Source organism: Macrobrachium rosenbergii, chromosome 18, assembly GCF_040412425.1.
Source record: "Macrobrachium rosenbergii isolate ZJJX-2024 chromosome 18, ASM4041242v1, whole genome shotgun sequence".
In the NCBI taxonomy this organism is placed as follows: domain Eukaryota; kingdom Metazoa; phylum Arthropoda; class Malacostraca; order Decapoda; family Palaemonidae; genus Macrobrachium; species Macrobrachium rosenbergii.
Genome location: NC_089758.1, coordinates 7,200,274 through 7,214,259, shown reverse-complemented (window position 1 = coordinate 7,214,259; position 13,986 = coordinate 7,200,274). Strand labels below are relative to the sequence as shown.

General features: G+C 35.5%; 1 protein-coding gene and 1 long non-coding RNA gene across 3 annotated transcripts in view; one reads left to right on the top strand and one right to left on the bottom strand.

Moving 5' to 3' along the window:
- Positions 1 to 13,986, bottom strand: part of LOC136848075 (uncharacterized) — a 129,640-nt gene that overhangs the window by 20,206 nt on the left and 95,448 nt on the right. The gene's annotated exons all lie outside the window — the stretch shown is intronic.
- Positions 1 to 13,986, top strand: part of LOC136848071 (C2 domain-containing protein 5) — a 201,875-nt gene that overhangs the window by 170,159 nt on the left and 17,730 nt on the right. The window contains exons 15-17 of one of the 2 annotated variants that reach the window (XM_067120244.1): positions 2,128 to 2,175; positions 11,149 to 11,262; positions 12,332 to 12,544. In XM_067120244.1, coding sequence (XP_066976345.1) covers positions 2,128 to 2,175; positions 11,149 to 11,262; positions 12,332 to 12,544 — 375 coding nt within the window. The remainder of the gene's footprint in view (positions 1 to 2,127; positions 2,176 to 11,148; positions 11,263 to 12,331; positions 12,545 to 13,986) is intronic. The other variant, XM_067120245.1, reaches the window with a different exon arrangement.

Sequence of the window (13,986 nt, the reverse complement as noted above, 5' to 3'; positions counted from 1 at the left end):
TGAAACCTATAACTCATTGAGACAGCTTAAAATGGGCTTTTTCATCCTTGCTGCCAGGAGCATGTTGCATATTTCACACATGTCTGGCAACCAAGAAAATTCTCCTTTATTCCTTCAGAGACTGGCTCATCACAGGTAGTTATGAGCCATTTCCACAGACAAAAAGCAGACTGAGCAATTAGCTGTGGCGCAGGTAATTTGGGTCTCCTGCGTAATAGCAACCCATTAGTGATAAAAGGTACAAGTGTTTATTAACAACTACCTAGTATTAGTTACTTACATCACTGTATAGGCAGCAAGCACTTCAAATTGAAAAAGGCTGACATGGCCACAAGTATGTGTTCATAGTATGCTGTTAGGTAACATGTTTAGTGGGTCGTATCCATAAAATAGTTGTAATGTATTAAAATATTAATTCCCGGTTACTTCAGTAACATTACATTAAATGATTTGCTCACAAATGCTTCTACATGGCCACAAGTACATGTCCATAGTATGATGTCAGGTATCATGATCAGTGGACCATATCCATACAATAGTAGTAATGTTAAAAAATATTAATTCAAAATTATTACAATAACATTGCCTTGAAGAATTTACTCACAAATGCTTCTACATGGCCACAAATACATGTCCATAGTACGATGTTAGGCAACATGATCAATTGGTCATATCCATAAAATAGTAGTAATATATTAAAATATTAATTCACATTTATAACAACAGTGTAGCTTACAGGATTTACTCACAAATGCTTCTATGTGGCCACAAGTATTTGTCCATAGTATAATGTTAGGTATCCTGACTAGATGGGCATAGCCATAAAATAACAGTAGTGTATTAAGATATTGATTTATAATTACTACAATAACATTGCCTTAAAGGGTTTACTCAAATGCTTCTAAACCAATTAAGAAAAGACTAAATGGATACCCCTTAAAGGGTTTACTCAAATGCTTCTAAACCAATTAAGAAAAGACTAAATGGATACCCTTACAATGTATTTCTATATATTTCATAACTTTTGATTATCTTTTCTATTCCCAGGCACCACGTAAAGGTTATCGGCTATGTTAGTTGGTACATAATTAAAATAATTAATTATTGGAATAATCGTGCCAAATTTATATAAAATCCGTATCTCTGAGATTTTAAATTGTTTGGGAAAGCTCACCATTACAAAAAGTACTTTTGTAATTCCCTTAGGAAAAAGACAAGCACCATGACAATTTTTCTCAACACCTGTTACGCCAGTATTGGAGGAGTAATGCCCATTGGAAGTAGATCCTCATCAATGTAGTATTCCCTTTAGCACTTGTAAAAACCCAATGTTAAGAATAACTTGGAAACCTTGTATATAACAAAATCCATTTAGTTTGATTATAGAATACTGCAAAGGATATGCTGGCCTTTAGTAAACACCATGGCTTGGAAGTCTAGGATGATTGGGAACTACTGTCATGGCTGTTTTGTCAACAAGAAGTTAAGCTAACCCAGTTTACATTATCTATCCGTGTTGAAAAAGTCATTGACTAATGGTTTTAAATAACAAAATTGCTGCAATAAACTGCAAGTCCAATGAGTTACTACAGAAAAAGCCCAAGAAGTTGACACTAGAAAAATGTATGCACCAATCTCAGAACATTTCTGAATTTTTATATATTTTCCTGAGCTGTTTTCTGAGATATTCCAAACCATGTTTTCAAGCTCTGAGATAATGTGGCTTTACAGTAATTTTTAAAAGGTATTTTTTTGGTAAGTGAGTTAGAATCTCGTATATAAATATATCGTTGATTCACTAATACATGACTTTTGATGGCTCTTTTTCCAAAAAGGAGTTTTGCTGTGGAATTTTGGTGCCGTACTTGTAATATATTTCACTGTGATGTAAAATTTTTAGCTAATATAGTTTACTGAGATGTTAAATTTTTAGCTAATTTTATGATATTTGATTTTACTTTTTTATTATTTGAATTATTACCCTTAAACTGAGTTCACTGTAGATGTTATAGGGAACAGATGAATAAGAATATTAAAAACATTTTTATGTCACATTACTCAAATGTAGTGGTAGCTTGGGTCTTACCAAATTTTGAGTGAATTTTTCACCTTAAACTCTGGTCTTAGGAATGCACAGTGACTCGGTGGCATCGGCCTGTAAGGGTTAAACACCAGGTTAGTGTATGTTATTTTGATGCACTGTCATTGTTTGGGGAACGTTTGTATATTTTTCAGTGTAATTTACCTTCTTTTTTATCATTACATTTGTTAATTTTGTGTTTTTTACTGTACTTTTGTACTGGATTTTCTTTTCGCTTACCTTTCACTGATAATAATTTTAGGCTGCAACTGGAATTGAACCTTATTGTAATGTTCTTCTAACTAAATGATTCAGTTACTGGCTGAGCATTGCACTGTAACCTTTTTTGGAAGTGGAAAAGGTGTACTGAAATATTTTAATAAGATATTCATGTTGTAGCAAAAATTTTAATTAGTCTTAGATTTTTAAGTGTTCAAAAAACAGATGTTTAGCTCAGTGAAATAAGATACATTTTCAACCTCCTCCATATTGAAAATTAAGATATGTCAAATCATTATCTCTTAACATGCTGGGTAAAAATGGTTATTCTATGTAGGGGTTTGTTTGATTTAAACTTGTAGGGGTAGAAGCAAGTTAGGTTACATATTGAAAAGTTGGTTGAAAAAGAATAGGAACACATTTAATGGGAAAAAACAATAAATTAGGATAGTAAAGGAAAATATGAAGGAAAGGAACTAAGAGATTCAAGAGACAGAGAACAGCGAAAAGGGCTTTATGATCAACTAAATTTGCCACCCCAGAAGACCTGTCAGCCACATACGCAGCCAAGGTACTCAAATTTATTGAAAAAAACTGAAAGGAGAACCTCTTCAGTGGCTCTTAACTATCCATGATCCATAATCACTTTGGTTTTTACCTAACCTATTTTATAAGTGAATCATTCTTTTCCCTTTTAACTTTTTAACTAAAAGGCAAGTATGACAAACTATTGCTATTTACTGTATTTTATTTATTCTATATTAAGTACAGTACAATAGAAAAGTTTTTTAAGATAAGATGTTTGCCATACTGTACTGTATACCTTACATTTGCAGTGAAATTAGAAATTGTCTTTTAGAACCCAAAAAACTAATTATTAGTGTAGCTACCTCCCACTAAATAAGTCTCTTGGTTGGTTACCAGTTTAGCAGGTAACCAGCTCTCATTGTATCCCTCAGTTTATATTTGGAAATGTCACTGAACTCTTTTGGTGCTGTGTTGTATTATCCTGTGCAGTAACCCTTTCAAGTTCATTGTTTACTGAATTTACTGTTAATGTTTGGCTTTTCTTTATGGTGTGTTATAATTGTTATGATATTTTTACTGTTCTGTATTAGATGTCAACTTGTATGTAATATATACTGCACATTGGGTAATTGTATTGCATTAATTTTTCATGGTTTTTAGATTTTCATCTTAGAAAACCATAATGTTTAAAAAATCAATATCACCTAAAATTATTTCACATTATGGTCTTCATGAAGTCCTGATTTAGAGAACATATTCTGCTGGCTGGCAGCACTGCACTTGTACACCTACGGATTCTGAGGTCCCATGCAGCAAAGAGCCTCACTTTTTATGCCGTCTGCACAATTATATGTGAGACTGGATGGTGGGCATTTTATTTACAAGAAATGGGTTTGTATACAAATCAGTGTTGTTTTTGAAAATTACAGTAAATCTCTTTAACAAAAATCCAATGATTTAGGTCCCATTGCTAAGTAACCAATTGGTTCTTAGCCACTTAAAATAAATCTAATCCTTCGGGCCAGCCCTAGGAGAGCTGTTAATCAGCTCAGTGGTCCGGTAAAACTAAGGTATACTTATAATTAGCCTAATTTGCAATTTAGGTTGGGAGGCTCAAACAGTTACAAATCCTTACAAGTGACTAATTGTTAGATCCATCTGAAAACTCCTGTGATTGAGGTAAGTAGTGGAACCCAAGGCTCTAAGGAAACAGAGATTTCATACATGGAGGCCAAAACCCTGCGAATAACATGAAACTATGGGGTTTGTAATGACATACCCAAAGGTTACTCGAGGAAGAAACATAGTAGAAGACTACTAACACAGAAGGGAAAAATTCCTTAAAGTTTATTTCTAGAGGAGTGCTATAAAGGAGAAATGATGACAGGATATTCAGTCTGGCAACCCTCAACTGAAGCACTACTACTACAGGCTGCAGTGAGTAGAGACTACGCTAACTTGAGAGTCACATGAAAAGAAAATGTTTACAAAGGTCTGGAAGCTCCCCACATCCACCAGAAGAAGTTAACACGTAGATCTCACTAAAAGAAAACTAGCAGAGCAATTTAATAATTAGTTGTACAAGCCACAATCCTTTCATGTTGCTGTCATCCTTTACCTTTCTGTGTGCACCAATGAGGAATTGTCTTTTGTCACTACTTTGGAACAATTATACAAAGGAATAGTTTGTAACAAGCAGAAAAAAAGAATAGTTTGTACATTCCTTGGTTCCTTGAAGATAGGAAGGGACATGACTGGTGAAGAAGAAGGTTGTACTCTCAGAGAGCAAAATGTGCAACTGATTATTCAGGACACTGAAGCTGTTTCCACAGACTGCACCATCTGTAAAGCACAGACCCATGAATTCCAATTTTTGGCAAGAGTTACAGTGTAGAATGCACTAAGTTGCTGATCTGTCCCAAGGGTGCTGACATCAGAGGAAGACCATCCTCAGGATAAGATCCAGTGAGAGTCTGAATCAGAGGATTGAAGAGAAGTTGGCAAGATGCATCAGGACTAACAAAGGGGCTAAAAAATGGCAGAATGCCATTTTTTTTTTAAAGTTCCTTGGAGAACATATGTTAAGTCCATTTAGCTCTGCAATATAAGGAAGAGCAGGTACAAGGTGACAAGATTGTAAGCAACTTCTTTAACAGCTCATGGAAAAGAGGGAATCATTAAGTGTAGCTGAAGGCCATGATAGGATTTCTGTCCTACAGAGTGTGCCAACTGTAAGAACATCCTCTGCTTTGAATAGAAAATGTTTGAAACTGCAGGGTTGGCTGTAACATAGCTGCCTCTGCCAAAAGACTTGCATATCTGAGTCTAGTTTGAAAGCCTTCAAGCATGTAGAGGTATTTACTCAGGATCCAGGGGAATTGCTAAATATTAAACTGAATGGGTGCATCTTTCAGGAAGGAAGTATCCTGGAGGTGTTGCCAAGGATCGGCAAGCTGTTCCTGCTTTGATGGTGGTATTGCACTGGAGAGATTGGCAAAGTTGCAAGAGCTTTCTACTTTAATTGGTACTCCTTGACTCCTGGTGAATGACAGAAAAGTGTGGATTCACTGACTGTCCAGTCAATCTGCTGTGTTTGAAAAAGCAAAAAAGTGTGTTGGGATTTCAAAAGAAAATTCAGAGTAGTTTATATGGTATTACATTCAACTTTAGAGTATGGAAATTTATCTTAAGTTCATAGTGTTTATGGCTGCCAATAATGAATCCTAAAAACAGGCACAAATAGGTAACTAGAAACTTATGCATGAGAGACCTCAGGATCTTGTCCACTAGGACAAAACCTTATATCTACAGTGTTTCAAGGCATCTTATAGAGTCCTTGTAATCAGTGCCAAAGCTGACTCAGGCTCTGGCATTATGGAAAAAGCTTATGATGGTGCTGGCATTACAGCAAAGAATTAGTAAGGACTTGAAAAGTTCTCACTAGTATGAAACAGAGAATGCAGAACAGGAAAACTTTGGCTACCTGGACAAGTGAAGAAACTTCATGGAAGCTGAATAGGCTATACTGAAACAAAGAAGCAGGTATCCTTTCTTATAACACTGATAACACTTCATCAGCTAGCAGAACTCTAGTCATGTCACTGATATGAAGAGGAATTTCATCAGGAAATGTTTGGTGATATCCACTTAAAAGTCACTAGGGTAAGTGGTGGGATTCCCAGAATCTTGTGCCAGGTCTTTGGTACCTGAGGGCAGTAAATGTGTTTGCTTAAACATTCAGGTACTGTCAAACCTCTACACAGTGTTCAGAAGTGTAATCTTAAGTAGGGTGTTTGAATATAATCTGTCGTCAGTTCCAAACTGAAGATCTGTTTCATAGTATAATATTACACATCTGGCTGTAGTACCAGATTAATTGTGATTGAGAACAGGGTTGTTGTGGCTGTCCATCAGAGAATACTGCTGCTTTCTCAACCCCAGGCAAAAGTCCCTTGTCTGCTTGACAGATTCCAACCTTTTCTGGGAGACATAGAATAACCCAGCCTCCTCTGGAATGTGAATCGTTATGAGAGACTATTTGAAAGTTTGTATTTTTTCTAGGATCTGAGTCAAGCATTATTGAACGTATTGTCCAGTGGAACTAATCTGATCATGGGAAGGCTTTTACATCAGTGCAATCTAATTCTGGCAGTCTTTATGTTGGGTAATTATGCAGTCTGCAAAGTGGTCTTGGTAGAACACTGGAATGTTTCTGCACCATTATGGTCTTGAATGAGTATCATTTTTGTGTCTTGGTCATCAGTGTCAAATGCTGCTGCTGTTGTTCCTTCGTCTGTGGATACTGACATCAACACATCTATTGTCCTGGATCCAATCCTGGAATAAGCCCAAAGTAGAGTTGCTGTCTTGTACAATAACTCAGCTTTTGTCACAATTCCTTGGCCAGACTTGGCATCATGCTGAATTCCTTTCATGTCTTATGCCCTAGCTGTGGTTTCACACACTGATATCTATGGCCTGGCTCAACAGACAAGGCACTGCTGTGCTTGGACTCAGGTTCTTGGCTGTGTAATTTGGCATCTATGTGCTCTTGGCCCTGGTTCTGCTTAATCCTATGCTTGTGCCCATGGTCTTGGCACTGCTCTTTAGATGAGGCATTGTCCTACAAAGCCCATGGACCATGGTCCATGGCATCTATGTGGTCCTGGTCCTGGCACTTGCTGGGCTTATGCTTATGGCCATGGCACATAGCATTGCATGAGCTTTTGTCCCAGAGATCTATGGCCAAGTCTACTGTTGCTGTCATGGCCCTTGATCCTAAAATTTGGTGTCTCCTTCTTGATATGGCTCTGACTTGTAGTCAGGAATGTCCATCAGCACAATTCCTGGTGCCAGCATAGTTCGCATCATTAATGTGGTCCATTGGTAGTGTGCTTCTATTGTTAATATGACCTTGGCTGTGATCTTGATTTGTAATGGAAGAATGTACAGGTGAATGAAGCTGCCTTGCTAAGGTGAGAGCATGAAATTCACTATTGTCAGTTGCTGCTATATCCTGACATTTCCTTGGCACAGACATCAGTGTAACTCTGGTCTGGGCCTTGATCTGGAAAAAAAAAATGTCTTCTGACTGTGAGGGAGCTTGATATAAAACCCTTGGTCTGATAGCATGGAAAATGTCTAGGACAAAGCAGAAGCAGGTGGAAGTTCTAGCACATCCTAAAGTGCCATGGGCCAAAGTCAGTGGAGGCAGTGAACAGGAACATGGCTTCCACAGATGCCCCAAACATGAAATTTGACTTGGTCATCACATGGTCTGGAACACTGGCAGTGGGAAATGCCAACAACTTAGTGATGATTATGGATAATTTTTAATGAGCATTTCTGGAAACCTGCAAAGGAAACAGTTCCACTGGGCAGGTGAGTGCAAATATCATTACAGTATTTGGGACCTGACTCCGAACTTTACTCTTCGACTTTTTCACCAGAGGCAGCATAGCAAATGAAAAACTGGAAGTCAGCAATGCTACAACCTTACTACCAAACACTGTTAAAAATTGAGACTACTTTATAAAAAAAATCTTTCTGAAATTATTGTTTAAAATGTTTTACATATCAAAAGTCACAAAGATATATCATACATTCCCTACTAAGCCATACAACACATCTTCACTGCTGCATCTATTGTGCAGATGCAAAGTATACAAAATATGGAATTATGTAACATGCATATCTGGTACTTCCTAGTATAATTGAATTTTGTTAATGAAAAATTTCATAAACAAAATTACTATAAAATATAAAACCTGTATTTCAGTAGTGATTTTAGAATTATTCTTGGAAATGAAGCAAAACATATTAGAACCAGAAACTGCCAGCTGCATTAAAGTTATTTGGTGAAAAACATCACCTTAGACAGATTTTTATAAAAATAGGCATTGATAAGCATTTACAAGTAAGATTTGGTGGATAATAATAAGAAATATAAAAAATTTACAAAAATGTTTACAAGAGTTAGACTAAACATGGAACTGTAGGAAGAACAGACACTCTACAACCCCTAAAACAGTGTAAAAAATTCATATCAGCAAAGAAGCTTGCAAAATGGACTCTGAACCAAGCTAACTTCTGCAGCCTGTTGCATTAACTGGGATGTCTCTTGTTCCTTGACATCACTTAACTGGTATCAAGTAAATACCTTAAACACTGGAAAACAGGAAAATCTTATGCTTGTTAAGCAAAAGCAATGCTCTGTTCGTAAATGAATTGGGAAAAACACTTGCTATACTTCTTTCCCAAGCAGCCTGCATTGAAAACTTCACTTGGAATTTGACCATAATCATTGTGAAAGGAAATACAGTAAATACTTAAATGATTAAAGCAGAGGTAATAATTGACTAATTCAGACAAAATGTTTGGTAGAATCTTTTGGAAGTGATTGGCGTGTAACCTACACATGAAAAGCAAAACTCTTTGTGACCTGTGGCCTTAGGATCTGAGGGGCGCATGCACTGTACTCCGAGCCAGCAGATAAGTATTTTTTGAATAGGAAATAAAGTGAAGACCACAAATGTGGGCCAATTACAAGTACAGTTATGGGTATATTTTAAAATAATATTTTGGTATTTTGACCATATTTGTCAATCTTATGAATTTAATCAAAATTTGCTTTGTGAATATTGTATTTTATTCTTTTGATGATCGTGGCCTCATACCTCGTGCTGTAGTGTGCATTTTTTATAGAAAACATTGCTAAGGCAGGCTTTTTTGGAAATATGTATGGTAATTTCATGTCATCCTTAGAGAATGATCTTGATGGAAGTTTCCTCAGCTGTGGATAGGAGTTACAAACTTTGAGTTTAATTGATGTTGACCACTCTATCAGTGGTAATTTTGATATTGATGGTAGGTATGTAAAATATGAAGTTAGGTATGTAAAATATGAAGTTAAACAAATGAGCATAATTATAGCTCTTTTATAACTCCTTTGGTGTTAGATGAATGAAAGAAAACCAAATAAGAATGTGTGAAAAAAGATATGTCATTATTGGTAGTGTTTGTAATTCTTTTGACTTTGGACCATTGTTGTGGATGAGGTGAGTGATTATTGGTCCCTTTCTGTGCTGAGGATTGACAACAGAATTGTTTGGCAATGAATGAATGCAATCATTCACCTGTCTAGATGTTTGGCAAACATCCAGACAATGAATGATGGCATTCATTCAAGATAGATACATGTGCCGTGTCATTGCTGGGCTAACCTAGTGCTGATTCTGTCAACTTTAAGAGACAAGTCGGTAAGGAAGCAAGGTGATTAGGCTACGTCACTAAATAAATAATTTTTACATTCCAAACTGTATGACTTACTCTTTTTACTTCATATTAGTTCTATGGACAAATACATGATTGAGGGCTTCCATGTAGAAAGATCCACATTAGCAGTTAAATAGAAAAATGACTCCTTCAGTTGATGGTCACCAACAACTTTCAGATGTATAGTATCAGGAGGGAAAGTAATGTTAACTTTTATTCAGATTTTGTAATTCATTTAGTAAATGGGCATTTGATAACAGAATTATGTTTGCAGAAAAACTCACTGAGGAAACTGACTGACTTTAACTTGAATTTGAGGTTCATTAGTTATACAGTTCATTTAAATATCCTTTGCTTTATAATGGCTGGAGAAGCAAGCATCTCCATGATTAAAAAGTTTAAGGTAGATCATTAAGTGTCATAACTAAACTCCAAAGCTTGTGTCACAGTCCCAGTTTTGGACAAGGACTACTTTTGGCTACTTTAGATCTATCGATGAAGACTATTTCCATGTTAGGGAAACTGTCCAGGAGCAGGAAGAAAACTTAATTGCCTAAATCTCTAGTTTATGTACGTACTTTTCAGATAGCTGGTTTGAGTGTGAAGTTACAGTCATTTATTAGATCAAGGCATCATAAAAAATTTGACTTTTTTTGAAGATAGTTCTTATAAGCAGGGTTTTTAAAGATGAGATTATAATTCACCTGGGAAAGATAAAATGGCAGAAGTAGTAAGTTCCAAAATAACATGTCTAAACCATTCCTTTTGTCGTTTTTAAACCTTTAAAGGCTATTCATTATCAAAGTGGGTTCCCAGAGGTAATAGAAAACACGCCAAATAAATTTCATGTGAGAAAATACCAAAGATTCATGGAAAATCTCTTTCAACTTGTTTTTAAATATATTTATACAAAGCTACGCGTGTGTTTTCCATGCAGTTTTTTGATAACTGATTATTTGTTACAGGAAACCAGATGTTTGGGTGGTAGGTAATTTTTCAAGTTTCAGAACAATTTCTTAATATGAATTGAAAAATTAAATTATTTTGCTATAAGTATCATTCTTTTGCCATAAATTTACATTTTATGTGATATTAAAAGCCATTGGTATGTGGGCTAAATTGGTCTTTTGTTGTATGTAGTATGTGATGCTAACAGTGAATTTTCAAGGTTTGTATATAACTACAGTACTGTATTGGGTGAATTTCCTTGGAGGATGTGGAAGAAATCTCATTTTAATTAAGAGCTTATTTGGCTTGTGAAATTAGAGTAATGTGAAAAATTCCTTTCATTTTGCATAGTAGATTTTATTTTTGAGGTAAAAACAATTTGAGGTAATTTGCTGGAATTCATATTGATAATGCATTATAAGAGGTATCCTTTACTTTTTTAATATAAATAAATAAAGTCAAATAATAACTCTCCATATATTTAAATTTACAAAACTTAGATTGTTTTGCCAAGCTCAAAATCCATTATTTAGAATTAATTAGGTGTATTTGATATAGTCAAGGAAAAATAACTAATATACCATGCACTCCCATTTTAGGATGCTTTTTCTGATGACATGAATGGTGGAAGAAATTCAGATACTGAGGATTCTGATGATGATCATCCTGAAATTGATTTGTCATCTGGTAATAAAGACACATGTGTTCTGGAGGTAAGGCCAAATTTTACTGGAAGAGCTCTTTAGGAAAATTTTGTTACACTGATGGTAGATTTGATCAAGCATTTTCACAGATTGTGACAGCAGTATGGTGTAATGGTGAAAAAATGAGATACCATAAAAAAAAGTTGGTCAGGGTTATCATTGTCAGAAAGTTCCATACTAACATTTTTATGCACACTGACAATTTGTTTAGGTGCTGTTTTAATTATTGAAAATTGTGTAATGTGATTATGTTCTTTATTTATGTGTATCAACCACTACATAAACATTTCTTTATGTCTCAGTGATTAACAAAGTGTACACAGAAAATTCTGAAATTGTACTATTTGAATATATGTAGAGCACTGTCTTAGCCAATGAGACTTTAAGGTTGAAATAAAGAACTTTCTTGGCATTTTATCACATGCTTCATGTTTTACACCAGTTTACAGAGAATATGTGTGATTTTCTTTAGCATTTTTCCTTGTATGATCCCATTGAAGTTGTAGCTTGCATTTTTTTTTACTCCCCACATGAGGGTACTGCCTTTGGTGTGCCTTGCATGATGCATTGCAGATGGTACTCAGTGTTCTTTGCAGTGTTCATTGTATTTCAGCTACATTGTTTTAGGGCTTTCATTTTTCTTCCGTTCCCTAGGTTCCTTCCCATTTAATTGTGCAGCCTCTTTAACTATCTTGGTTTTTTCTTTCACCTTTCATTCAAGGGCAGATGTTTCATATACCTATGATTCTTAAATGACTAACTAGTTTTGTCAATCTATTTTATTATAATAATAATTATAATTGAAAAAATGAAACCCCCTTAGCTTTGTTGTTTCTTCAGAATGATAATTTTATATGTTATACATATCCTTACACTACACATACTTACACCTTCAAGATACTAGTACCATTCTCTTTAGCTGCACCAGTTTAGAGAATGGGATTAGTGTATTCCCAAATATCAAAGGATATGTAATTTTTCTATTATGAACGAACTTATGGTCAAATTTATGGCCAATAATAATAATAATAATAATAATAATAATAATAATAATAATAATCCCTCGTATTATTTTCAGCTGGATGATAGAGAAGATGCTGAAATGATTGGCCTGCTTGTTGAGGATTGCACGCCAATGCAGTTAGTAACCGTTTCCACACAAACACCTCCTGGTGTTCCAAGAGAAAGTATTGTAACCAATTTGCAGATGTTTACAAGAGTATGGAGAGCTAAAGTGCCTACAGTCCTTAACCATAGCTCATTCAATCAGTATTTTGACAGATTGCTTCAGGTAAATCTAATTAAGTTTTTTTTTTATATATTTTGTTGATTATGTGTGGATCAAGTTTTAGATTTGGCTTTGCCTTTCTTCTCTCCATGGGGTCTGCACTTCAGTGTTCCTTCTCCATAAATTTTGATCATGTAAGAGAACCCATAGTTAGTTTGGTGTTGCTAATATTATGGTACAGTACTTTATTTTGTTTGAGATGATGAACATATTAAATTATGATATGGTTGTATGCAATCAAAACTCTTGAACATCAAGACAGTATAAAAATTGTAGGTTCTTCAGAAGCATAACATATATTGTAGCCAAAATTTTGTCACCATCTGCATTAATATGTTTATCTGATGGTGTCTCTTAATGGGGTTAGGAAAGAAATAAGTTCTCCCAACACTCCTATCCTATTTACTTGCTGCATGAATTTCCATCTGGTACTTTTTCCATTTGTCTTTGTCCTGCTACTTCCTTATCTACTGCTTTCCTAGTTTTGCCTGATCCCTTCTCATTACATGCCCAGACCATCTGAATATGTAATATCTGTTTGCTTCTAGTTTCTGGACACCTTGTGTCCATAACTTCTTCAGCTGTAATATGATGGTCCTATTCTGGTGCAACATGAATATTAGCTTCTGTACAGCAGTGTAAATTTAGTTTTTATATAAGTAACTTACCAAGTACAGTAATTACATAGCTATAGGTTTTCAAACCATGGCAGCCTAAAAATTCAAAATTTGTGGTAGCGTTCAATTGTTTTGTGTAGATGATGAGACCCCGCCTGCTTTTGGGTACCGATAGTAACAACTTAGCAGAGAGCTTCAGTTCGTTTTCTGCTGGCTTCCAACTAACATTGGAGGTTTTCTGCAGTCTGCTTCATCATTTTTTCAGGTATTGTTGCCAACTTTTGGTGAAGTATTCATTTTGTTGTGGCTTTCAACCTTTGGTTATTTGGTTAGCTTTGGTTAACAATAGTTATAACCGTTCTTTGTATTACAATGTCAGATTCTAGCTCATCTAGCATTCCCTTCTGTACAGAAGGGTATAAGACTGGATTAACGAAGTCTTCGTATGATTCTCACACGAAGTGTACTAAATGTAGGGGGCAAGATTGCAGTAAAGATAACACTTGCATAGAATGTCAGGATTGGGATGATAGGAATTGGAAAATATTAAAATCTCACTTGGAAAAACTCAAAAGAGAGATAGGAAAAGAGATAGGAGGGAGCCAAGAGGAAGGAGGCCTTGAAAAACTCAAAAGAGATAGGAAGAGGAAGGAGGCCGCAAGAGCCAAGAATAGAGCTAGTGTAGAGTCCACTCCTTTACCTAGTCTTGTAGAAGATAGAGCTGTTCCTTCTCCTCCAAGTCCTACTGTGTCTCCTATCATTAGCCCTCCTACTTCACCACATACCCTTGTACCAAGCTCCTGTGCTTCTGAACCTGATGACATTGCC